The sequence below is a fragment of the Falco peregrinus genome, chromosome 5, assembly GCF_023634155.1.
Source record: "Falco peregrinus isolate bFalPer1 chromosome 5, bFalPer1.pri, whole genome shotgun sequence".
Classification (NCBI taxonomy): Eukaryota; Metazoa; Chordata; class Aves; order Falconiformes; family Falconidae; genus Falco; species Falco peregrinus.
Window position 1 is genome coordinate 87492739 of NC_073725.1, and position 27126 is coordinate 87519864.

General features: G+C 47.6%; 1 protein-coding gene across 1 annotated transcript in view; it reads right to left on the reverse strand.

Annotated features, from left to right (window-relative positions):
- Positions 1-284: 284 nt before the first annotated feature.
- CACNA1H (calcium voltage-gated channel subunit alpha1 H) overlaps positions 285-27126 on the reverse strand; it is a 253864-nt gene continuing 227022 nt past the window's right edge. Inside the window, 9 exon segments of the mRNA XM_055806425.1 lie at positions 285-3203; positions 3781-3959; positions 7056-7239; positions 12655-12993; positions 13492-13613; positions 15651-15729; positions 24620-24690; positions 25266-25399; positions 26517-26626. Of these exon segments, the coding sequence (XP_055662400.1) occupies positions 2037-3203; positions 3781-3959; positions 7056-7239; positions 12655-12993; positions 13492-13613; positions 15651-15729; positions 24620-24690; positions 25266-25399; positions 26517-26626 (2385 nt within the window). The 3' untranslated portion in view covers positions 285-2036.

Consider the following 27126-nt stretch of genomic DNA (forward strand, 5'->3'; position numbering starts at 1 on the left):
AGCTCCAGGCGCAGCGGGAAGGGGATGGCTCAGGCTCAGGGCCCGATGCCCCAACGGCCGCATCTAGAAAAGAGGCTTCAGGGGATGCTGAGCTCTGGAGGCAGGATGGGACCCTCAGCTGGATGCGATGCGCTGGAGCAGGGCTCGGCATCCTGCCTCAGCCCGCCCTGCGGCACAAAGTCAGGCCACGCTTCCAGTTTATACAGTTTAATACATGTGAAACAAGATACATTTCCTTTTGAGTAATGAATGCATAAATAACAGAAGATATATGTGAATGCATAAATATGAGGCGGCATGGAACGAACCAAACAAAAATGATTGTTTTTTTTTTTTTTTCCCCTGTACGTCTTTTTGTGGCCGCTGCCCAATGCTCAGGCTGATGGCGCGGCCTTGCTGCTGCTCTTATTTAACATCAGCTTTCCACGGCAAAGCTGTCCCACGGTGAGAGGGTCTGGATGAGGGGTGGGGAGGGAGCAGGGACTGGAGGCTAAAAAACCTGAAATATCAACCCCAAAACTGAAAATAAAAAATAATAATAAAAAAAAGTGGAGTTAACAGGTGACCTGAATTCCTCTAGAGGCTTCTCAGCTGGAGCTGGCACCGAAGGGCCTTGGGAGGTGAACGCGTCTGTGTGTGGGTGCAGGGGGTGCAGGGGGAAGACCAACAGAAAAAGCGCAAATGGGAAGGATACGGCTACCGCCGAGGCTCCGAGGGCGTTCTGCTACGAGGAGGACAAATCGTTAGTTGAAATGCTCACAAAGAACATCACCTAAGACAGCTCTTCATACCTTTACATACTGTATCAATAATTTACTTTGAACTGCAGTAAACAAAATACATTTCTTAAATAATTTACTATTTATTTGTTTTTTTAATCTCTCTGTAAATTTAACTTTTTTCCTTTTTTTGGTCTTTTTTTTTCTTTGTAACACAAGAAACCATGTTTGTGCATGTCATTTCAGATTATTGCGACATGTAACCTGAATTTCAGTTAAAAAAAGGAAGAAAAAAGCAACAGGACAGTTGTACAGACAAGAAGAATGAATAACTTATTATTGCACTGGCTACAATTCAGTAGTGATTTGGTTTTTTTTTTTCTGTAGTTAGGAAAACCTCTGAAGTACAAAAGAAAAATCAGACATTGAAAGCATCAACCGTGAAAAGAAGCTGGTGGGATGATGGTGTAGAAGAGGAAAAAAATGAAAGCAAAGAAAGAAGAGAAACATTTGGAAACATTTGGAAAATGAATGGCCGTAATAATTAGTTCCACATAAAACCCAAGGAAACACCACCCAGTTGCGGAGTCACATGTAATGCAAAAACCAGTATCGTTTCTCTATAAAAATATGTGCATTATGAAGAGAGAGTTTTTGTGGGTATATTTTTTTTTGTCTTTTTTTCCTTGTTTTGTATCTCACAAATACATTATTTCTATTTATATAACTGCTGATATACAGACAATGTACAGCTCCCATCTCCTGGGCACTCCCGTGTAATGTGACATCTCTAAAAGGTGCCTTGTTAAAAGTTGAGCATCTTTAAAAAAACAAAACCAACAAAACAACAAAACCCAAAGAGAATCCCCCAAATCCCAGCCGCCACCACCTCAAACCTGAATCAATGTGATTGAGGCCACGGAGTGGGGTGGGAGGAACGAAGCCACCCCCTGAATCGGCTCCACCGATTCTAAAGGGAAGGTCCCTTTAGAAAAGAAACCCCTGAACCGCTTTGCAAATCTGCTCCCCCCACCCCGAAACCCGTCAGCGTTTCGTCCAGCCGTTTGTTTAGTTTCTTTTTCTTTTTAATTGTTTTTTTTTCTTTTCGTTGTGTGGTGTTGTTTTTTGTTTTTTGTGTGTGTGTGTGTGTGTGTGTTTTTTTGCAAACCTCCACAGCGCTTAAGAACAAGTGGCTGCGAGAAAGGAAAAAAACCGAGAGCAGCCACCCACGTACGCGTGGCCACTCGGTCCCTTCGGTTTGGAAACCCACATTGGTGTCAAGCCCTTGAGACCCCCCCGCTCCCCCCTCCCAGAAAGCTATACTGGGTCATCTATGTCTTCTTCTGTTGCAACAGTCACGGGGACCAAGTCCTGCTTCTGGAGGGGGCTCTTGGCCATGCCCAGGAGCTCTTTGCTTTTCTCGGTGTTGCTCCACTGAGTTTTTAAGTGATCTGGCTTTTTCAGTTCGGAGGCGGCGGGGTCCGGCCGGGAGTCCACGGAGGCCGGTGTGGACTGGCCGCTGTCCAGGAGATCCGAGAGGCTGCTCAAGGAGCTGCCGTCCAACTGCTCGAATGAGAACTTGGGGATGGCCAGGTGCTCCCCGCGGCACGGCGGCTGGCCCCGGCGCTCTGCTTTGGAGGCCGACTCCCCGGGCTGGCTCTCCATGAGCTCCAGGGACTCTCTGTAAGCCGGGAACTCGCAGGATGGGGTCCTTCGCCGCAGCATGCTGTTCTCGGAGGGTTTGGTGCGCGAGGCTGCCCCGCTGTCGTCCTCCATGGGAGGATCTATAGAAATGCAGGGCGGGCTCATCTTCTTCTTCCTCCGGGCTCCGTGGATGTACTCGGACTCCGTCTGGATGTGGGCAGGGGACCGCTGCTTTTCCTCAGCGGGGTCCTCAAAGCTACAGTCCCCATCGCTCATGGAGGGGCAGATCTCGATGGAGTGTCGCCTTTGGTCATCTGCCCAGCTGGGCTTGTTGAGGAAGCCCTTCGTATCGACGCTGTAAAACTTCTTCAAGTCCTTCTCCTTGGTGATGCCCCCAGAGAGGCTGGTTGTGCTGCAGTTCTTGAGGGACACTGGCGATGGGGCCGGGGAGATGAACGGCGAAGTCGAGCGGCTCCCAGTGTCTGAGTGCTCCCCTCCCCAGTCTTTGGCCGAGCTGTTGATGTGGCAAACCTCCTCGTCAGCCAGGTCAGAGGACTCGAAGAGGCAGCCCTCAGGGCTGGGAGGGCTGCTGCTGGGGCTGGCCGGCTGGCTGGGGATGCCGTGGTGGCCGCAGCTGTGCTTCCGTGTGAGTGTGCTGGGGTGCCGATGTGGTGAGGATGGGGGGGAGCATGGAGGGGAGGCAGCTGTGGGATGGAGTGGGCTGGTGGTGAAGGTGCTCTGGGGCTGCTTTGCTGATGGTAACATCTCTCCAGGCTCTGCTTTCAAGCTGTCCTTGCAGTCCAGAGCCTGCCCATCCACAGAGTCTGTTTGAACGGCCTCCTGGAAGGTAAGGAGAGAGAGAGAGAGGGTGAGAGCCTGGGGATCTGCTGGGCCAGCGGCACTTCCAGCGATGAAACATGGCACGTGGCAGAATGGTTGGTGGGTCTAACGCACCCTGCACCTACCCTATCCCTGCTCCATCGTGCCAGCTGCTGGCAAACCCTCCTCCCGTGCATGAGGCTTTGCCAGCCAGCAGACCCAGAGCTACGTGTACAGGGGTTGTACCTGCCAGCTCTTTCTGCACCATCTTGCTCTTGCTCTAGCACCACCTCTTGAGTCAGTGTAACCTGCCTAAAGTGACACAGTGCAGTGCTGGCTGCAGGCTTCCCACAGCACCGGAAAAACTGAATTGGGTGCCTTCTCTCTATGCTTTAGCCAGGCTTTCATAGAATAGCACATCCACAAAGACGAAAGTAGGTAAAAAGGGCTTTCCCCTGTGTGTCACTTGCTGAGACTGGAGTGTGTTAAAAGTTTTGTTCTAAAGCTCCAAGTAAAGAAACCCAAGAGGGGACTGGGAAAGAAGAGAAAGACCCAGGTGACCAGACGAGTTCACCTCTGCAGGCTCTTGGCTGCTCACCTGTCTGCACAGCAGCTTGTTAAGAGTAGGAGATCGAGGTGTGACATGTGGGGGAAGGATCTTCCAGCGATGGCGGCCTTCATGGTTGGGGGAACGGACTGCCAGCTGGAGGGACTCTGTTGGGACTCTCAGAGAGGAACACGTTCCCACAGGCTGGGAGCGGATGGAGGTGATGGATCCTGGGAAACAGAGAGAGAGCAGTCAGCACCACCACTGGCGGGGGGCTGTGGAGGTCTGAGGGTGCCCACAGACTCCAGGAGGCAGCAAACACAGGAGGAGAAAGGAAATGCTTGTCTAGTCTGGTGGAAATCCCAAGCCTCAGCATAAGCCTTGGGCAGTGCCAGGATTAAAAACCAGGTGTCCCTTGTCCTGTCTCCTGCTCTGAATACCAGGCCATATCTCCTCAGGGATGGCAAGGAGGTTGCAGATGAAGTCTCTGCAACTCAGCAGTGTTGCGTCTGGCTCTGCCTGCTCCAGGATATCAACTGTTACAAACTTTATGCTCATAACCTCTATTTTCTGTTTCAGGTGACAGGAACCTCCTCCTGCAGCCGCTGTAACACTCAGGGTGGATGGTGACCACCAGGACCACGTGGCAGCAAATGAAGGGCAGGAGGTGGGGTTGCATTTGAAACCCTGCTATTGCCACCTTCCTGTAACATCGCATTGGGAGGATTTGTAAAAGGATGTTGCCTGTTTGGAGAACGCGGATCAGGGACTTAAGTCTGGTGGCTGTGCTGGATCGCCTGAGTCAGGACACCTGGGTTCGTTTCTGCAGTGCTGCCAGCGAAGGGCTTGCAACCTTGCGTTGCTCCGCCAAACGGAGGCAAGAGCAGCGCTGCTTAGCTCCCTGGGAGGCTCCGGAGCTCGACTTCAAAGTCAAACCTACCTCCTTGTACGGCCAGTGGGCACCCTGCTGTACCGACACCGCGGTGTACGGACACTGCTGGCATGACCAGGGCAGTTTTCCTGTTCACTACAGCCCAAACACCACCAGCACTGCCTGTCCACGAGGCAGACGTTGGCTGAATGGGGTCTGATCAGCAGCATGGAGACCGCTACGAGTGCTTTGACAGTCCCTGAGCTCATGTATCAGGCAGGAATCGCTCTCCTCCTGAAGGCTCCCGGTCCCCTGGCTGAGTCTAAAGGCAATCCCTCCTCCCCAGCCCCTTTGTGGTGCTGCTTTACTGCAGTTCTGTGTTGTTTGAAAGATCGTTTGCTTTTTTATTTTTTTGGCTGCAGGATTTATTGTCCTCATTAGCTTGAAACCCAACGTCTGTTTCTACATTGCTGCTCCATGTTAAAAACACAGCTATCCATCACTTCAAGAGATCTCGCCCAGAGGTCAGGGAACTTGAACCTATGACAAAAGCCATCCAGACAGATTGCAGTTGCATTTCAGAAAGAGATTTGTTGTTGGGAAGAAAGAAAAGTTAGTGTTTAATCATTTTTCTTTTGGAGCTTTTCTCCAGAACACCACAGAAAGAGCAGCGTAGCAAGCTTCCCACTCCCACCCCACCCCACTTCTCCCTAGTTCTTTTTTGGGCTCTCCTACAGCCAGAATTTCAGAGTGAGTCTGTGCTGTTCATGTGCTAATCCAGGCTTTACAAAATGTTTTTTATGATGTAGAAAAACTTTGTCATAAAATCTGTCACAAACATGGTCATAAAATCAAACCCCTATGCTCTCCTCCCTGTCCTTAGTTGGAATTCCCTTTTGTTGAAAACTTTCCATCTAGTTCTCCTATAGGAAACCAAAAACCCCTCTAAACTGCATACTCGGGAACACTGAATATCTCTGGATTTGTATATTTTTTCTCCTGTTTTTCTAGTAAATCAGGAAGCATCTAAGACCAAAACAACACAGTATCTGGTCATCTCACAATATTTTCACTGTGTTGTCACCGAAGTACTGGGAGAAGACCAGACATCCTTAACTGACGCTGAGAAGTCGGTGAAACACAGATGCTAATGTGAGTCTCTACGTGCTCAGTTTTACTTGCACATAACTTATGGGACTGTGACTTAAATCGCAGTTTGGTCAGCTCAGGAGTAGCACAGCCCTGGTGACACTGGTTGGGTGCATGTCCCAGACCAGGGAAAAAGCAAGCCCCTGACATATCCATCACTCAGGTGCTCTTGGGGAGAAATTTGGGAAACATGAGAAAGTTCTTCATCAGTTCTACCCACCCCTGCCAACATCACAGCAGTTTTATACTGGTATAAATCCTGATTTACACCCACTACAGAGATGAAAACCATCCCCAGTAGTCTGGCCATGAAACCCAACCTCTGTTTTCTTTGCTTAGCAAAGAATTTGCAGGTGAAATAATAATAAATACTGAGCAGAGAACATTAACTGGTGTCCAGAGAGTTTGAACAAATACAGAGTTACTTCATCCAAGGAAATCAGAGCAGATCTTGCCAGCCCCACCAGGGTTTGCAAACCCACTACTCATCTGTCCAAGCAGTTCTTACATTTCAAACAACGTTGCATCAAAGGAAACCAGGCTGGTAAGTTCTTGGGAGCTGCTCAAGAAGCACATGTGCTTTTAGGGAGGCAGATTCTTTCTTATTGATTTCCCCTTCAAGCCAATGCACACAACAAAAGAGGTGGAGGTGCTAGAAAGGCATTTTAGGGGAAATGTATTTGGATGCAGTCGGGTAAATGTATACTCACAGGCTCTGTGTAGCTTGTGATTCCCTGACTGCGGGGTCTCTGCAAAGATTCATTATAAGGCCAGGCTAGGGGGGCACTGGAAAGTGGTTGCTAATCTTTATGCTCCCAAAGAAACTCCTGCATCTTTGAACTCAAAGTACCGTGCTAAAAAGATACCGCTCTGAGACTGAAGACTGCCTGAAACAATAGCTGTAAAGGAGCTCTGTCAGAAAGTAATACCGACTCTGGCCCAGATTCATGCTGATTTTATTGGTTCGTAGTTATGATGTCAGGGCTGATCGCTTACTTCAGCTTGTACCCTTTTCCTCAGATAACAGCCTGTCCTCTACCCTCCATGGCTCAGGAACCCCACTTCTCCCCAGTCAAACACCTGACCCCCCAGCTTTTTCTGCTGAAAAAAAGCAGTGATGTGATGAAAACACACAACTGGGCAGCGTGTGGGAAACTGCAGTCATGCTGACAGTACCGAATCGAAGCAAGCCCTGGTTCAGCCCGTGTTTGGCACGGGTTGCTTACTCCCCATCTAAACCACCACGTGTACCTGCCGCCTCATGGTTTCAGCTAGGAGAAGGAAGGGAAAACTCCATGAGCAGTACCTCTTTGGGATTTGCAGGGATACGTTTCCATCTCCACCTTGTGGAGGGGAAAAGGGGCTTTCGCTGGCATCACAGGCCGGAACATGTAGCTGTCGTTGGGCAAGGAGTGCATGCGGGAAACAGAGATCTTGCGGACTGTCAGCAGGTTTTGAGAGTCCTGGGGCCTCAGAGAGGCTGCGCCACCCTGCAAGGCAAGGAGACAGGGAGATGGGGTCATTCAGCATCTCAGTGGTGAATTTACAGCGATCTCCTCATCTGCTTTTTCTTTTAAAACTGTATGCAGATGTTCCTCTTGGCATCTTACAGAGTCTGCAGCCCTGGTGACTGCAACGGGATACCAGAGCTGTGCTGTGCTAGCTGAGTAGAGCTCGAGTTGCGGCTGGAGTAAAATGAGGCATCAATGACCCACCGCTAAGCCGATTCTTGGACACTGCAGAGAAAAAGTAAGGTCCAGGAAAATGGGGCCCACCCTCTAAACACATGAGAAAACCAGCATTCCTCACACCATTCCCCTCGGATTTTCCCAGGGATGCTTTCAGCCTGGCCTGGGTGGGGATGCCCGTCTCCTCAAAGCTACCCTGGGACAGATGGGCAAAACTGGCCAGTCCTCGGCCACACTGACCAGGGGTACCAAGTGTTTCTGGAAATTCCTGTTTTATCTCCCCAAAACACACATACAGGCAGACATTTAAACATGGACATTAACACCACTGCAAACCCTGCTGCCTCTCTCCTACAACGGGGAGCCCAGAAGAAGACAGCCCCACGGCAGAGGGCAGAAGGCGACACCATGGCAGCGCGAATGTGGTGCTGTTCGGGGGTTGAAAAGGGATTTCTCTGTGTTTGCTCTCACTGTGAAATGGGTCTGGTTAGAAATACCTGGACAGAGCACATCAACCTTAAACTTGACCTCTCACTGCTTCTCCGAGGCCCTTGTCACTTCAGGCACCTCACAGCAGATTTATCCTGGCGTCTTAGGAAGCTTTAGGGGCTCAAACAATGTCTCTGTGGTGCTGACGGAGCAGCTGTGAGAGGCAGTGCCATGACTTGGCCAAGTGTTGGGGGACGGGGAGCCCTTGGAACAGGACCTGCAGCCTGGCTCCTGGCCCCGAGGTTTTGGTCCCAGACACATTCCCCTCACAATTTACCCTGTTATCTAAAGTACGACTAATCGCTCTGGTTTTCCTTTAACGTCAGCCTTCCAGTGACTGATTGAAAACATTTTCCCAGCTGCATGTCTTAAATTAAATGTATTTTGCTTTGCTCTGCTGGGCTTTTTTCCCTCTCTGCTAGCAAAATCTGAGCCGGAGATCCCTCACTGGATAGTTTGGAGGTCACCAAGGATCTGGTTAAATCTGTTTTTTCCATGTAGTTCTGGCTCTTTATTTCCTCAGATCCCTAAAGAGACACATCCTGAGACAAATTGCTTGATGCTTTTACCCTGTTGAGCTTGGCTGAGAAGATGGTGGGAGGATCAGCAGCGGTTATTTGCAGGTATTTGGCGTCCAGCGCTGCCTGCTGCCTTGCCCAGCAGCCTTCCAGGTGCAACCCAGGTCTCTCGTCTGATATATTAATGCACCAGCAGGGTGGCTGTGCCAGTTGGCCTCTGGCCATTACAACTAATAAGCTCTATCAGCATCACAACACCTGAGCTGAAGGCAGGTGAGCAATTGTTAACACCCGGGTGCCACACAGAGAGAAAAGGTCTTGCTCCACTTGCTCAGTAGGCTAACAGAACGATCACAGTGTCTAGTAACAGTTCATCTTTACAGCATCTTGCATTGGTTGTGTCTGGCTGGCACAAATGAACAGAAATCCCTTCTTGACATTAACAACTGCAATGTTTAAGGTTTCAGCTATTGAGATCCAGTAGAGTTAAGGATGTGGGCACATTTCAAATGGCTTCAAAGCTACTGCAATAAGTATTTGAAATATGAAACATGGCCAGGAAGCTCGTTGGCTCACACCTGGTGAGCTGCTCTCAACAGCTAGGAAGGTTTGGAGACACCCCACCAATGCCACTGCTGCTCCTCCTCTTTAATGGGAAACACCTCACTCACTTGGGAGCCTGATCCCATGCCCTGGAAATCAATGTGGCTCCTTCAAAATCCATGAAAGCCCAACCTGGACCAGTGCTGCTGGGACTGCACATGGTGAACCCTGCCTGCAGGCACCCTGGGGGCTTGGGAGGGTCCCAGGCATCTGGTAGAGATGTGCAAGGTGGGACCCTGCTCACCATGGGACCCCTCTCAGGCCAAGTAGAAAGGCAATAAACTGACTGCCGACAGTCTTGGTGATGCAGCTCAGAGGCTCAGTTGAGCACCTTTAATCGTTTGAGCCTAACTCCTTCCTCTTGTGTCTGGGAATCAATAGTCTGTTCAAGCTCTGATTTTGCTCTGGTGCAGAGGGAGCTCAAGAAGAAATAATCCTGCAAATACCTCCACAGGACATGACCCTTCCTGGGTGATTAAACAGCCAGAAGATCCTCTGTAAGCAAAGGTGACTGGCAGGATGCTGTGGAAGAGGGAACACTGTAACTTCTCAGAGGCCTGGAGCCAACAGCCTACAAACAAGCCATGGGCAAAATTCCCAGATGAAGGACTCCTCCTGATCCCTTTCTGAAGATGTGTGTCTTCAGCACTGTGAGCGAGCTTAGCCATTTCTCACAGCCTCTGCGGTGGGGAAGGCAGAGGCAGAACAAGGGCAGGTGTAACTCCCTGCCTGTGCCTGCTGATGCTGGCACCCCGGCACAGGCCAGCTCTGGTGGCAGCCAGGGTCATGCTGTTGGTCCCTGTAGAGGTAACAAGCTCTCAGCTCTGCCAGCAGAAACCAGGACCCCTTGCAGTTGTATTTACAAAGTTGGAAATTTTGCCTGTCCCTGAAAGATGCCTTCCCTGTGATCTCCCTCTGAGCCTCTGCAGCTTCCAGGTGGCCAAGCCAACGGGCACCCTGCAGAGCTGTGGACTTCCTTGAGGATTATACTTTCATATCACTCATCTTGCACAAGGAAAACCACATGGTCATCAAGACCTTAATCTGACCCCAGAATTTGCTTGGAGACGCTGTGAGATACCTGCCACTAGAAGGTGCCTTGATAGTCATGACAGAGGTCAGGTAATAAAGGGGAAGATGGCCCAAGCCTAAAGCAGATTAATTCTGGGTGGCCCCTGCAAGTCCTCTGATGACAGCAAATGTGCTCCCCATCACAGTCAATGTGCATCTTCATCACGGACCGAGGCTTGCATGTTTCTCACGCCCACCGTGTCCACATCTGGAGCTCATTCACCCCAAGGAGGGTACTGTGCCGCAGCGGGGCAAACTGTGCAATATCCTTATGCAATGCGAGCTGGGCACCAGTTTGTGGTGCGATCGGGAGGGACGGAGCAGAGGGGGCTACAGCCCTTCTTGTCTGCTGGGTGACGTCCCCAGAGCATCTCCTGAATCCACAGCTCTGGTGCTAGCTGAAAGCCTAATGTATTGATCTGCTTAGGCCTTTGTTTCCTCAATACTGTATCATAAACAAGTTCTTACAGGACAGAGGATGGAAACAACTGTTGTGGCTGTGAAGCGACAGGTTTAGGACAATTCAGACACCACCACTAGTTGCACAGCACCAAAACACAATGCCACAATGCAGAAACAACGGCACGATGTCATTCACCTCAGCCTTGTGGCCTGGGGTTTTGTGGGAAGGTGTCAGGACATGTTGGGAAACAGAGCAGAAGGACGGGATTTCCATGATGGGAGTCTCTGCCCCCTCCAGCATGTCTGAGTCTGGGATGGCTAAAGACACATTCTCACAGCTCAGCACCTCCTTCAAATTGGGGAGATAAAAAGCATCAGTAGCAGAGCAAGGCTGGGTCTTAACACTCGAACATGTTTGCCCTGTGGCATTTCCTAGTTGCTCCATTCATCCAGAGGAGGAAGGAAAAGCAAAGCAAATGGGCTGCCAAAACTGTGGGCTGCCGAAATTGTCATAAATGGCAAGAAAATGTAGCAGATATTGCAACACCTTCCAGGGTGTCCATGCCACCATAAGTAGCAGGATGAGTCATACAGGGCCCTATGTATTTAACATCCTCAATGCAGCTAGCAGGGAGCACAGGACCGAGCTGCCAGCCACCCATGCCTGCCTGGAACAGCCTGGGTGTCTGAGGGGTGAGTGAGGGCATTGCCACAACCCAGCCCCGCCCCCCCCCCCCCCCCCCCCCCCCCGCCCCCCAGTGCCTCTGTGCTGTGCAGGGCTGGCGGAGCTGTGGCTTGCAAATCTTCACCTGCATTTGAACAACCTCGTCTGCAGGGGGAAATCTGTGGCCAGCTCCCTGCTCAGGCTGTTCTCCCTCTGGGGAGCATCACCTCTCACCCTGCAGTTTCTAGGGCTAAGAGGAGACTCTACACAGCTCCTGATGGGCTCGGAGGTAATGAAAGATGAGAAAAACCCAATGGAAATTAACTCAGTTTGCAAACACAGCCTACGTGAAAGGATGTGCCCTCTCTTCACACAATAAGAAAAGCAACCTGGGTGTTTATGGTGCATTTTCCTGCAGAAACGTCTGTTAGGAACTACATTCAAATAGTGAATTCCCCATTGCCGTGTAACTAAGTTTCTTTTTACTTAATAGTGTCTGATAGATTCTACAAAAATCTAATTTAATGTAATTTAGTCTCGAATCCCCCATTGATTTTGTGGTAGATTTATTTGCAATCATGGTGACAAAGCAATTTCATATTCACTCTGAATCGTATGCTGCTGACATGGAATGAGACAATTATCTCACACCCCTCCTTCCCCCCTGACTTCTGATTGCCCTATTTCTCTACAGAACTAATAGACATCAGAGACCAGGCAGTGTTTATGTTTAGAAAATCAACCCAGGAACCTCCAGTTTCTTGCTGAGGGGCTCTGAGAATCCCCAGGGTCCGTGTCAGCCGTGCCCTAAGCAGAGCATGAGCCAGTGGGAAGCTGCATGCTTACACCAGCGCCAGACATACCCTCCTGAGCTGCACATCACCGTTTGCTTGAGGGTCCTCTGGAAATCCCAAAGTGGGATTAAAAAGAACCTGAGCAGTGCATCTGCACCTGTGTGAAGGGAATTATGCCATCCTTTGCAGTATGTGTCAGGGTTGACAGTGCCGTCATTACCGGCTTTATGAGATTGCTCGCTGGTGCTGCTGCCCATGCTAAAATGACAAGGACCCATGTGTTGGCTGGGAGAGCAGGACAGGGACTGTGGCTATTACGGTTTTTAATTTAAAATTCATGACCTTTGAACGAACTGGAAATGGCAAGAGATGGACTTCCTGCCCTCCCCCAGAACAATGGTCAGGACAGCATCAGCCCTGGCGAATGCATTTCAAGCAGCCTTGCACCTCAGGGAGCCCTCCTGAGATGACTCAAGATGCGGAGGTGGTGGTGACATCTCTGCCGTAGGGGGACCCAGGAAAGCTGCCTTCCTCCCACGCTGCCTCGTCTCCTGCCTCTTTGGCTCTGTGTCACTCAGGATCTGACTGCCTGATGATCAGACAGCAGTGACTGGTGAGAACCATCCCCTGCCTACCCCAAGCACAAGAAAAGCAGATGCTTTGTGTGAACTGTTACCAGGGCTTGGTGCTTTATCTGCACCGCTGACTCTGACTTCATGGTCTCCTGACTTCTGTAGGGTGGTCTGCTCTCCGGGGCCACTGCACCTCCTCGGCTCCCACTGGTGGCTGAGGTGGTTGCTCCTCTGGACATCTCCAACTCAATCTCAGCATCCATCTCAGCATCCTCCTTGGCTTCCTTGTTGCTTTCCTCCAAGTGCTTCATCAGCACGGCCACCACCACGTTGACTAGGACAAACTGTGCAATGAGGACGAAGGTGACGAAGTAGACAGGAGAGATAACAGGCAGGTAACTGAGGCAGTGCTTGTCTTCCCGAGTGCATTCCCGGAGAGTGTCCTGCAACAGAATGGGAGAGGTAAGGGATTTATAAGGTCAGGGGCTCTACTTGGGCTCCAAATACAGAAACATCAAAGATAATCTGCCAAGGGCTGAAAAGCATCCACTAACATATCCTGGACACAACAGCTTGTAGGCACAACTGAAATGAGTAGAAAAAAATGTGGACACCATGCATCCCATCATCTGTGGAGGATCCTGTTACATCCCAAAGGCACAGGACACAGACTACATGGTTACTCCTCTCAGCCACAAGAACAGGCATAATTTTCACAACGTATTATATATACATTAAAAAGAATGAAGTTTCAGGTCGGGTGAGACTTAGGACAAATTATCACTTGAAAATACATTTGGCTTTTAAATGGGAAAGTTTAACTTTGATGTTTTAAAGGGAAACCTTTTTTGTTTTCACACAAGAGTTGCCTAAATTTGTTTGAAAGTTGTATCTGTATATCTACAGAGAGAAGAAAGTACCCAGACAGAGATTGCACACACCTTCATGATACCATTCCAGTTGTCCCCTGTTGACACCCTGAAAAGGGTGAGAAAGGCCATGCCAAAGTTGGTGAAAGTTGCATGCCGGCTCAGACCTTCGCAAGGGTTTTCTTCACTGCAGTCTGCAGGAGAGAAAGGCAGAAGCATGTCAATGAAGCCACATTTACCTTTGTTCAGAGCAGCCCCCCAGACCTGGTGGTGAGACCCTGAGCTATGTCACACTGATACATGGCCTCAGGGAGGGCCGCTCACTGGTGATCTCGTGGTGGCCTGCAGCTTCTCAGTGGAGGCAGATGATATAAAGGACAGAAAGACACCGTGGCTTCGGGGGTCCAAGCGGGACATTAGGAAAATCATTTTCATCTGGAGGGCCCAATGGCCCTGGGACAGGCCACCTGAGGGGCAGGGGAGCTCTGTTGTTCAAAGTTTTCAAGATTTGCCTAGACAAAGCCGCAGCTACTCTGAGTTAGTGATGGGGCATTGAGTGGGAGGAGGCTGGGTGGGGGCCTCCAGAAGCCTCTTCCACCAGCATTTTTGTGATTCTCTTGACTTTACCCCAACAAGCAGAGCCCACACAAAGAGATCAAAAAGGAGGTGGAAAGAAGGAGACTTGCTGGGCTGTCTCAACAAATACTGCTCTACATTATCCTTTGTCTATTAGCTTCTTGATTATGTCCTTGCCTTGATTATTTTTTACAGGGTACATTTACCATGAGGGATATTTCACTGAGATAAAGTGGAGCAATTTGACATTTTCCCCCTGAGAATTAATATACTAATGAATGTAAATAGAACATATGAGATATCCCTCTTTCCATAAAACACAGGCTCATTAAATATTCATTACCACAGGCAGCAATGTCTCTTGCTAGGGCATTTCACTAGTAGGTACTTATTTCAGAGGCAAATAGGAAGGAAAAGCACAAAAGCAAAAAAATCCTACAAATGACCAGTCTTGGGAGAGCGAGGGCTGATGGTTCTCGTGGCTGACATGGACTTGCAGTGATCGAGAAAAAGAAGTGAAAGTATTTCCCAGTTAAATCAGGATGGGAAGCAGTGTGCTGACCACCTGCAGCTTGTCCCAGACAAGATCAGGGCTTTCCCAGTCTCTGACCACATGCTGTGGTTACCTGAGGGCTGGCATCGGCAAGGTGTGTGCGTAGAAACCCAAAAAGGATTCAGAGCAGCAGAACGTGCCTCTATGAATAAAACATTTTCCACCTTTGTGGCTGAACAAATACATAGCTATATATCTAGATATGTAATATAAACCCCACAGTATTTCATTTAGGGTGGATGCAGAACTAATTTTTTTCCAGAATTTGTTGGAGACTGAAAAACAATTTGTCTTTGGTTGAAAGAAATATTCTGCTTTCAGGCATTTGTAATCCAAGCAGAGGGCTGGACTCATAAAGGGGATTAATGACAGCCATAAAACCACCGCAGAGGAAGGGCCCTTCTGATGCTCTTGAAGCCTTAATTGGGATGCAGACATTGAGGAGGCAGACACATCTCCTCTGAACAGCATGTTCAAAGGCAGTGACTGCTTTGGCCTGGCTAAGCTGGGCAAGATAGTGCTATAGCGTTTTCTCTCTAACTCCACCTGATTATTTTTTTTTCTTAGCCGTGGACACATGCATGATCAGCTCTGCAGTATCCTCAAGCCAGAGGAATAAATGATGCTGGACAATCAGAAACCAGTGGATGCTTCCTGAGTTATGCAGAAAGAGGAAGGTGATGCTGAGACGAATGGACAGACAAGACTTGGGCAGCTGGAAGAGCAATGTTAGCCAAGTGCAGAAAACTAACGGAGTGTGGTAGAAGCTCCGAGGAGGGACATGTTTATGGTGGCACCTCTCCAGCACGAATCTGACTACCATCCAGCTTTGCAGACTCATGTTCTGTCTTAAGGAGCAAACTTCCATCTTTGTTAACACAGCCATGTTGGACAATTATATTTAAACAGTAAATAGTTCCTCTACAGTATTACATCCTCATGTGTCATCCGTGACCCTGAGATCAAGGGAAAACCTTAATCTTGAGACCGTGAGCTGTGGAGCTAAGGAAGGCCCAGGAATGATAAAAAGAAGAAAGGAAACAGCTAGATATCAAATAAACACCAACCGGATGAAATAAATTGTGTCAGGCACATTACTCACCTAGCTTGCCAAACAATTCCACTCCCAGGGCAGCATAGATAAAAAACAGGAGCATAAAAAGTAGGCCAAGGTTCCCTACCTACACAAGGAGAAAGCAGAACAAGGGTCAGGCAAATTGAGGTCATGAATTAAATTGCTCCATAACATTTTAAACACAATTAAAAGAGAGACTGGTGGCCAGAGGCTGATCATCATCTCCCCTGGCTTCCATCACTCTGGTCCCCTTTCACAGTTCTGCTTTAATAGATTCAGAGAAGTCTCCCATGTGGGGGAAGGAGCAGATACTTCAACGTGCAAAGCAGTCTCTGTGGCTGGTGCCTCTCCCATCACCCTTCCACTCACCCGGGATGCTGCCTTCATCTCTAATTTGGCCAACCTGTAGCTGTAGCCTCAGCGGCACTTAGCACTGCACTTCAGTGCAATGGTAGTTTAAGTGACCTGCTCCTCTGGTTTGAGTTTTAAGGGCCTTTCCCTTCTGTTTGCCAGGTTTGAGACTCTGAGCACGAAGGCTGAGGGTGTCAAGATGTGACACTAACAAGACATGTCTCAAGCCACAAGAGGAATTGCCTGGTTTTCAAAGGTGTCGCTGGCCTGAAGGGCTTTCAGAAAAGGAACATATGCTCCAGTAAGATGTAAAGCTCTCCTAGCCTTGCCACTTTACAGATATTTCTCAACAACTACTTGAATTTTAGCTTCCGGTGTCTCAAAAGAAAAGCCTTATTCTATATACAAACACTCAAATGCAGGCACCTTGCAGTTCAAACACTGTGCGATGTGCTGCTATTAGGTATTAACATGCGCTGCAAGGTGGCTGAAGGGGATGTAATAGAAGCGCAAGGATGCTAAAGGGAGAACAAAGGTTCTTAATAACAATGGCATTACACTTAAATGTACTGCAGTCAATCACTACATGGGGTCTAAACCTTTAAACCATCTCAAAGAGCAGATTTTTTTGTGATTCAGGCAAAGATCATGAAGGGCAGAGTAACCTGACCAGCTAACCGCCTGCATTTTACCTGCAACTAACTCTGGTGACATTTACCTTTCCTGCTACTTTTAAATGCCTCGTGTCTATCAGCTTGTAATGGAGATCGAGCAGTTGAGTTCTCCAGTTAGACATGGTGTCACAAGCATCATAAAAATGAACTAGGTGGTGATTCAGGCAGTCAGGCTGAGAGATTCATGATCCCCAAGGTATCTTCTAGCGAACTCTTCAGTCTGAGAGAGCTTTCTTCTCTAGGCAGTGCAGCCTATTTTATATATATATATATATATTTATGTATAAATATTGGGTATTTTGACCATGCAACTTAATTTCATTAGAAAGGTTATCAGTATGATACCTGTTACCATAAAAATTAACAGAGCTATCACTTATGAAGTAGGGTTTTTTTTTGTATTAAAGAAATGGGAATAGTCAAATCAGCCAGTGGAGACTGTAATTGCTGTAACGCCTAAACTGGCTACTACACGTAGAGCTTTACAATTCCACTAACATTATTACCATACTCCAGGGAGTAATAGAGATAATACAGTGATGTGGATGGCTGGTCTGGATTATTTCACCTGCATGTACTGTCTTCTGGAATAGTGCTTCCCTAACTCCTGTCTGCTAGACCACTGATGGTTTGTAAGACATTAGAAGGCACTCTGCAGATTGACTGCAAATTAGAAAACACGAGAAAACAGGCATATGTGCAAATGCACACACATACACTGCTGGGGAGGCAAATGAGCAAATAAAGGGAAAGAAAAAAGTTTTCTGGGTTGAGTGTATATTAAAACCTGATGTTGTAGCACTACAGAAGAGGGTGCTGGATTTTTTTCAAAGAAGCCTATAAGCTGAATATTTTACTGCTAAATATTTTACTGCTATTTTAATGCCTAATAAATCAGCGTGCAAACTTTTGGCATTGATGAAATTCCAAAGAATTTAGACTAACATCAAAGTTATTACCAGATTATCAGTCAAAACTATTATCTATCTCTCAACATGCAAAGCATGTTATGAGCTGACATTCAGTCATAAACAATTTGCCTCCTATATATGTGCATTTATAAAAGATTCTGGTTTTTTCTGATTTAAGATTGTGACTAATTACTGAACCAACATGTCTCATAACAAGTCCTTCAAAGACCTGTTTACACTCATGGGTTTGCCGTATCTGCTCAAGGCATCACAGCCATAGGCACACTCTACGAGCGCTGAGAGGCGTGTGTGCTAATGCGGTGTCTGCTGGTGTCTAAGGCTGTGTCTGCCCTTGGCTGACAGCAGACACATGGGTATTTCCAAAGCTCAGCTGGTGCACAGGATCTCTTGGGAAGCGACGGAACATCTGAATCTGATTTGGAAACACGGCTATGTGAAAGAGAGATGTGGGAGACAGTAGCAAGTGACAGAACCTGGGATGGATGATGGGGCCACCTTCACTGTTAAACTCCATCCCACCCTGCACCTAGGCATCCAGAGCTGCTCCCCATGTGCACAAGAACAACCTGGTGCCCTGACCACCCCCTGCAGATGCAGCATCCACATGGATATGTGCAGGCAGTTGGTGGCTCCTGAGGTTGGAGAGGGCAGCCCACAAACACCTGATGCTCAAGAGAAGGTGGCTGAGCAAAATGGCTCACCTCTTGTTTAGGTGCTTCAGCAGAAGCTCTTGGTCTATTTGCGTAGCTTCTGGCTGTGCTAAATCAGTACAAGCCAGTGCCAGATTTAATATTCTGTCAGTGCTAGCCCATGGCTCTCTGCTACATGTCCCTCAGAAAGGAAAGGAAAGGAAGGTCCTCTTCAGCCCATGGCCTTCTCCAAGGCCTGAGCATGGAGAAGGACCCAAGGAATGCTCTCAGAGACGGGCTGAGGTGGAGGCAGTGAGGTCAGCCAGCGGCTGCTGAGTAGCAGCGAAGGCAGACTATATATATGTCTGTGACCTTGAGTGAGTCATTCCTCTCCTGTAACTCAATGTACCCGTTTGTAATACCCTTGTGGATAGGTAATTAATATCTCTAAAGCACTTCGAGATCTACTGAGACCAGACAAGAAAAAGATCGTGCATGAATCATGTTGCTGGGAGGAATGGGCCAGGGCAGGAGCACGTCCAGGCTCTTTTCTCCAGCAGCCAAAGGTTGGGATGCCTGTGTGGGACTCTCCATCAGGGACAGGGATCCAGCTCTGGTCAGCAGCCTCAGCTTTGGCAGCCAGTCACCCAAGCAGGCTCTGAGAAGTGGTTCTGCTCTAGCAGCACCGAACAGGTCAGCCCATGCTCTGTTTATCAATCAGACTCCCCCTGACTTGGGCTGGTGCCTTTGGCTGGGCAGAAAAAACTACAGATAACCCCTCTCTCTGGCAGCCAGTGGCTATCCATCATTTGCTGTGGCTCCAGCATTGAGGGGAGGCTGTGGCCTATAAGGAGTGAAGCAGAGATTAAGAACATCTTGGAGATGTTCTTGGTGCCCTAAAGTACCTCAGAGAAGCTACAAGAGAAGATGGAGGTATTGGTGAGTGTGTGGTTCTTCCTGGACATTAGCTTTCTGGCATCCTGGCTGTCATATACTGCTGGCAAAAGTGTCTGTGGGCCTGGGACAGGCACACAGAGAGAGGCAGAGTCCTCCATCCCACCCAGAGGAGCAGGGAAAGCCTGTATGAGGAGCTACCACCCTTCACCACTGTGCATCCCAGCTGGACCTGTGATCTACCATTGCAAAAGCCCTGGAATAACCCTGCTCAGCAGTAAAGAAAGAGACCCTTCTCTCCAGACACCCAGAAAACCCCTTCTCCCACCTCCCCTGCATGGTCTGGGGAGACTGGCTCTGATTTACTCTTGCAGACTTCACTGCTATTAGTATTTTGCCTCCTCCCAAGTGAGTCTGCAGTAGCTAAACACCACTGCATGTCCCATCAGAGTTCAATCTCTGACTTACACCAGTAAGAAGCACCTATCTGCAGGCAGATAGAGCAACCGTGCCAGGCTGTGTTAGCTTGACATGCAAGTGTGTTGCACTGATCACATACAACAGGACACCGGTCACCTGGGCATTATCGCTCCTCTGTTGCAGCATCAGCTGTGTCATCCTGCCCAAATCCTTCTAGATCCTGCTGGCCTCTACTCTCCCTGCTCTGGGAGAGGTATTGATGAAATATGTGTCTTCTGATGCCCCACTCTTGCAATGGCTGGCTGAAGCACAGTACAGTTCCTTTTGTGTTTCTTCCTGCTCTGACATCAATTATTTCTGTATCACTGGCCCACACCTTGGCATCTCAGTTGTCCATGCAGGCAACGCATACAGCTCGCCGGGACGGCTGTCAAGAGCAATTTCTCATTAAACTAAGCCCCTGCCAATCCTTTCCAAGGACATGAGTCCTCCTCACCTTCCTTCCAGCACTCTCTAGCCAAAGCAATAATTCTGGCAGCAGGAAAACGCGGGCTAATTTATGCACTAGACCCAAAAGAAAATGGACACATTTGTCCACTTGGAAAACAGAGGCCATCCGTATGAATTCCAGGACTAGTGGAAAGGGCCAGACAGACAACTTTGGAGGCTAAAGACATCTCACTGGTGCAACCACAAGGCCACTAGCTGAACTGAATGAGCTCCCATTTCTGTGTATCCACTCAGTCCCACAGAGCCCAGTGCTAACAGCCAGCCCAACACTGGTTTCTTTACCTAGTGATTTCTGCTTTGCTACTCAAATCTCTCAGGCATCTCTGTACTTCTTTCCAGTGTGCAGCACAGCACATACCTACCTATCTTCCAAAATCTGTCTCATCTGCAGTGCTTGCTGCTAAGACATTTCTAATCTTGCTCTCTGAACTTCACAGTCACTGTGGGTTTTCAGCATCTGGCAAAAGCAGACTATTGTTTCTGTCCCACAAGTGCTGTTAGACAATGACAGAAAACCTCTTCAAAAGCTGAAGTTGAGATAAGCACAGGAATTACATCACCAAGAAGAGTTAAAACTCCTGGACAGGAGCAAACTACAGATTCTGTCCTTCAGGGCACTGATAGAACAAGGAGTTCTTAACTTTCTTCTTGGCACAGAGTCCATCTGGGGGGAGTTCCAAGCTTTGAAGTCAAGGAAGAGGTATACTGTACAGTTCTGCAATTAATTAATGTGCCATACAGAGACCAAGCGAGAAAAAAGAAGGAAAAAGAACTCAGATCTTTTGATAGGAAAGTTCCACATTTTACTGTTGTTGGCCCTGTAGAGCCAGGATGGCAACTGGACTGGATTCCACTTTGCCTCTCCATCAGGCAGAGCACTGGCAGCTTAGCACTGACTGCAGGTTTTCTTACTGGCAATCGATACTGGAAGTGCTGTGCGTACTGAGCTGGGCTGCTCCATAGGGTGGATTCACTCACACAATGAACATTTTAACCCAGCCAAAGTTACAAATCCAGCAGCGAAGTGCAGACCATGCTACAGAAAGGGTGAATTGTACTTTGGAAAGCAGGGGATGTGAAAAGGACTAAAAGGATTACCATCAAATAGGAGCCTTACAGAGCAGACATTGCTTACAAAACCGATGCAGCCACCAGATGTATAAGCAAGGGAATATTCAGCTGAAGCATGAGTGGTATAATTCACTATACAGCCTTAATGGGGCCAGAGCTCATAAAGAAGAGGAAAACACTTGAAACAGGTCTTGAAAACCTGCTTCATACCGAGAGATTAAAGGAATTCAATGCTGTTCTGTTTGCCAGACTGGAAGATTATTTTATCTCTTATTGCTCCAAAAAGGAGACGTTCTAGAAGAAAAAAAGCAAATTTACATCCGATGAAAAAACATACTGGGCTAATTCAGACTAAAAACACTGGATTCTTTTAACAGAAAGAGTAAACTTCTACTGAAAGAATGTACTTCGTTGATAGGGGATGGCTGGTTCCCTAGCACTTTGATCCTTAAAACAAGACCAGGTGGCTTTTAAAAGACATGCTGAAGTTCAGTGCAGAGCTGCGTGGCTTATGTTATGCTAGGAACAAGCCCCTGCCACCACAGGGGAGTTTTGAGGCTGTGAATGGCAGCACTGAACTGGCTTAATTAGGACTGGCAATGTCTAAGTGATGAAGTCAGAGCTGGTCACACTAGAGCAGCTCTTTTTAGCTGCTCAGTTTAAAGCAGTGGATCTATTTCAAGTTTATACCAGTGTAGCTGATTTTAGCACTTCATACTTTAAAGTCCATGGCAGATTTTGTTTGTCCTCCACAAGGGTACACTATGAGGGTCCACCTTCAGACCTGAGGCCAGTAGTGCCTTTCTAGGTGACCGTGGCCTCACTACTAGCTCAACCTCTTGGTCAACCACCTGTGAGACTGGAAAACCTGCATTCTTGTTTGAAAAGGAGATACTGCCTCAAGACTGCACAGTAGTGGGTAAAAGAGCCAGTGCTGCACAAGCACCAATGGCCTTTGGCAGGAATGTGATGCTCGATTCACACTATCCCAAACATTTCCTGGGACTAAGAGGGCATGGAGGTGGTGGGCAGAGAAGATGCCTTTTTGAGATCTTTCCCTGAACACTTTTTCTCTTTCTTGCCTCTCCTCACTTGTTCTCCCCAACTCCATCTCTTTATTTTCAAGAGGCACCATAGAGAAGATCTCTGAACTGGTAGACACAAGGTTACCAGACAAGCACGATGCAGTAGGGGAGGAAGTCTTTCTGCACTGAAAGCAGCAGCTCAAGGTCAGTCTGAAGTTCCAGAAGAGGAGATTAACCCTGTACCATGACAACTTCAGTCTTGGATCAAAATGCTACCATTTCTCCAAGTTTGGGGACAGCTGGCTCCCTAACTGTTACTTAAGCTGTATCTACTGCTGAAGAAAACAACTAGGAAGCTGATGAAAATCACCCAAAAGAGAAAGAAAAAAAACAGTGCGCTGCAGTGACAATACCTTGTCATCACAAGCCCATAAATGGACATTCTACATACACTAGACAAAGAATTTCCCCCCAAACCTTAATGAATAAACATCAAATTAATTTTTATTGTCATTTAGCAGACACATTCAATGAGAATTTTCCAGCTGTGGTTTTAGGCTGCTACATAAATTGGAGTAGGAACTCTTCCCCTGCCTTTGAAATGAAAGCTGCAACTTTATGAGGAGTGATTGTTGTTGGAGAGGTCTTCTAAAACTTCTCTTCTCATTTTCTGAATTTCACTGGAGGACAAAATGGCATTTTTATCTGCACAAGATCTGCCTGGAATATCCCTGGGGATTCCCCTTTTAAGAAAGCCTTTGGTTTGAATGTGAACTGCAAAAAACACTCCAAAGAAACAAAAAACCTGGCCTGCAGCCACCCTATTGTTTGGGGTGGGGAGGGAAAACAAGGAGTGAAAAGAAATATGCTCTGTAATCACGGTGCTTTTGAAAGAAGAAAAAAAAAATAGACACAAATCAAGTGCTTTCTTGAAATATCAAAACAGGGATCAGGTTGGTAAATACCATGCTTTAGTCTCAGCCAAAATCCTTCACTGAAATCTGGATACGAAAGGGAAAATGTCTCAGATTAGAAACATCTTAATGGCACTGATGAAAATTAAATGGGTCTTTCCAAGAAAAAGAAATTCCCCTTGTTTTCCAGGTCATTTTGAACAGATCATGGATTTCTTTGTACTTAGCAACTAACTCATAGGGGTATATTTGGGTAATTACATGTACTAGTTCTACTGATTCTCATAAGGCCACAAATATTCTGGAAGAGATGTCTACACGGTGTCTGTTTCTGGCCAAGCCACGGCGCTATCATCCTGTCTTTGAGATGTGATCCCACTGCAGACAGCTGGAGCGGATCAAGATGTGACTGCCCAGCATGGTGCGCTGCCATCTCCCTGTGCCTACGGGGCTGGGGATCCCCTGAATCTCCCAGTCCATCCCAGGACAGACTACACTGCCTTTTACACAGAATGGAGTGGGTCCACTCATAAAGCTCCTTCCAGCGACTCAGCTGTGGGATGTTTTGGAGGGGTTGATAACTTGTCTGACAATGCTTGTGCCTCCTAAAAGTGCTGCTTCTGAACTGCCAGCTCAGAGAAGAAGCCTGCAGGGTTCCTCTGCCTTGTTCTTGATGGCCTGGCACCTCATATTGATACTCACTTCTGTGTAAAGCATGGCAGTAAATGCTTCCAGTACTGTCTGGTGGGATACAGGGTCCTCGTGATAAATGAAATCGAAATATGTAGACAGCTGAGCTGACTGTAAAGACTGAAAGGTCTCAAACCACCAAACCCACAAACTAGCAGAACACAGCTTAAATAGCATAAGTTTTTAAAACCAAAGGAACCCTAAACTTCTTGGAATTCTTCAGATGTGCTTTAGATCTTTTTGAGGGAGAAGTGCAAGTCAGCAAAAAGTTTCCTTCTTTTTTTCAAATAAATGGATCTATGAAAAAGTGGTCCCAGGAACTGAACACTTGAAGGATCCTATCAAATATTGTTAAGACTGGCAGCATCTTTGTTCCTCTTGCAGCTCATGAGAATATGGTGATTTGAGACCTCACTTCAAGCTTTTAAGATTCAGGAAAGTCTCCCCTTGTTTGCCTTTTAAAGACTGCAGCTCCTCTGTCAATAGGTCTCAATAAATATGCTTGCTCCTGTCTCACAAAGAAAACTGCTAAGTTGGAAGCTGTCTTACTTCCAATGCTTTCACCAACAGCTTTCTCTGCCTATCCTTGTGTTTCCTGAACTTGCTGTGAAATCTGTGTTTTATAAGAGCTCTGCCTACAGCAGCTGGCTCTCTGTTAACTCTTTTTCTGTAATTCTGGATCTCCCATCTAGCACACACTATGTGAGGAGGATATGCCATGCAAAACTCCGCTACCGAGGCACCGGTGGCAGCAGAGAAAGCTGATGTTCTCCCCAGGTGACTTCTGGTGCCCACCAAACACGGTGGCACAGAGCCGTCCCCAGGCCCGAAAGGCATAGTCCACCAAGGGGAACAAACTGGGCATGGATGAAGTCTGGGGGCTTACCTGGGGAAGCGCTTGTACCACTGTGTCCAGGAGCGCTCGCATCCCAGTGGCCATTTTAAGCAGTTTCAGCACTACAATGAGAATCAAAGCCTGGTCAGCAGGGCTGGGAAATATTTCAAGCAAAATCCATAATGGAAATCTGATTTCAAAGCTTGTAGGGAGGGTTCACATCTCTCTTGCATCTATTCATACAGATGGCAAGTATCCTGGCAGGGCTCACAGAACATTTGAACATCCCAACTACTTCCCACACCAATTAATGTTAATGACATCAGTAAAACAGACCAAAAGCCACAAAAATTCCAGCATGCCCTAGCAGGAAAATGGGGGAGTGATGGGGAGACAATCAGTGAAGAGCATCATCCCAAGCTCTGATCCTGCCTTCTCCACCACTTCCCACTCTTGTCTGGTATCAGTATAAAAGGTCTGTGATCCCAGGTTTGAATTGGAGGCCAATCTAAGATGCCACTGGAAACACTCATGAAACCCCACCTAGATTCTCTCTGAATTCACATTTTGCAGCCTCAGCGCCTAACTGTTCTCAGGTCAAACTGAAACAGCAGGAGTAATAGCCAAAGGCCAAATAGCCAAACCATTTTCTGACGTGTCTGGAGTGATGGCTGGAGACCTATGGAGCAGGCCGTACCTCTTGCTATTCTCAGCACCCGCATGATGCGTATTATTGTGGGATTGATGGGCAGTGCAGCATTCATCTCAATTTCCTCCAGTGTGATTCCCACAATAGATAAGAGAACTATAGCCAAATCCAGCTGATTCCACCTGACAGACAAAGAGGAAGCACACACACACACACAAAAATCATACATGGACAGAAATGCAGGAGTAGAGAATTATTGGCTAAAAACAAGCACAAGCAAATCCCAAATGCCTCTCCTCTCTCATATCCCATGATCTTCTGTGTGGTACAAAACCAACTCACTGCAGTTGGCACAGCCAGCCTCTGAGCCACAAGCTGTGACTGGGAAGTGTCCCTGCCTATTGCCCGGTCCCTATTGTCCCCCTGCTATCCGCTCAGAGCCACTTTCAGGGACAAGACACTAGGCTAGAGGGACCTTTGATGTGATGTAATACAGCTGCTCCCGTGCTATGTCACCTGTCTCTTGAATTACTCCACTCGAGTATCTCCATTAATTTATAGCCTAACACTTGTAAAGGGCCTTCCACAGCAGCACTCGAAAGAAACAAAGATGTGAAGAAATGGAGTGTCTTTCCTACCCAGTTTCCCTCAGAAGCAATATTGCTCATAGCAGCTTCCAGCCACTCAGTCAAGATAAACGAAGCAAACAAGCTGATCTTGTGAAAAAAGTGTCCAATCTTACCCTGCTCTCCAGCAAGTCACCAGACCACATCATGCTTTCATACATATTTGCTTCTGGCTAAATGTGAGGCAGAGTAAGATCCGTAGGTCTCTGCAGCTGGGATCTGAAGGCGGTGGGGCCGAACACAACTACCTCTGCCTTTGCCAAAGGTTTTACAAAGCTAGCAGTCTACCAAAGGACTGGTTTGGACTGCAGAGGAGACTTGTTGTGAGGGGCTCTGTCACCTTAGGTTGCCAAAACAACACTTTTGAGGACTGAATTGATGCCAACAGGTTGTTTCTGACCTCTAAGCTGAGCTGGTCAGACCTGGTAGAGAGGCAGATAGTGGGGGAAAGAAATTACCTAGAATTTTGTAACATTTCCTGAATTTCTTCTGCAAAGCAGTTCTTAGAATGTTTAGTTCCTACATTTGCACCTGTGGAGAGACAGCCCTTTGCTCTTCCTTGCAAAAAGCATGTAGTACGATCATAGCAATGCTACATTTACCCAGCATCTGGCTTTGAAACTGGGTCAGGACAGCTCTATTCCAAATGCACAGGAATTTAAAATACTCTCACCTGTCCTTAAAGAACCTTCGAAAACCAAATGCCACCAACTTCAGAACTGCCTCGAACACAAAAACTATGGTGAACACGTAGTTGCAGTACTTCAGGGCTTCATCCAGGGACTGAAAAGAGAGACACCAGTTAGACAAGACCAAGCTATCCTCTCCTAGACCCCCTGCGGAGGTACTGGCAGGCACAGGGGTGGCATAGGCACAGAGCTGCAGGAAGCAAAGTCATAAAAGCTTGCAGAGATCAGTTACAAAACTGCATTAAATCACACAGCAAAACTCAAACAAAGGATTAGACACTGATGCAAACAAAAATTCGTAAGCACTAACACTGGTTGTGCTAATTCTGTCAAGGGCTATCAAACCTCCAATTTCAGTGCATGAACTGTTCAGTCTGGGTCAGAAAGAAAATTTTACCCCTTCCCCATCTAATGTTTACTTCTTCTGAACTGCCTAGCCTTGGATAGAATAGAAGCCTTGATGCATCATCTCTTTATTTCAGCACGGCAAGCTTTAGGACAATGGCTTTGTTTAAAATGCTCAAAAAAAAAATAATGTTGGAGATGGATTAAGTCTTGCCTTCTTGAAAAATGTTACATCTCTAGAGTCAGACA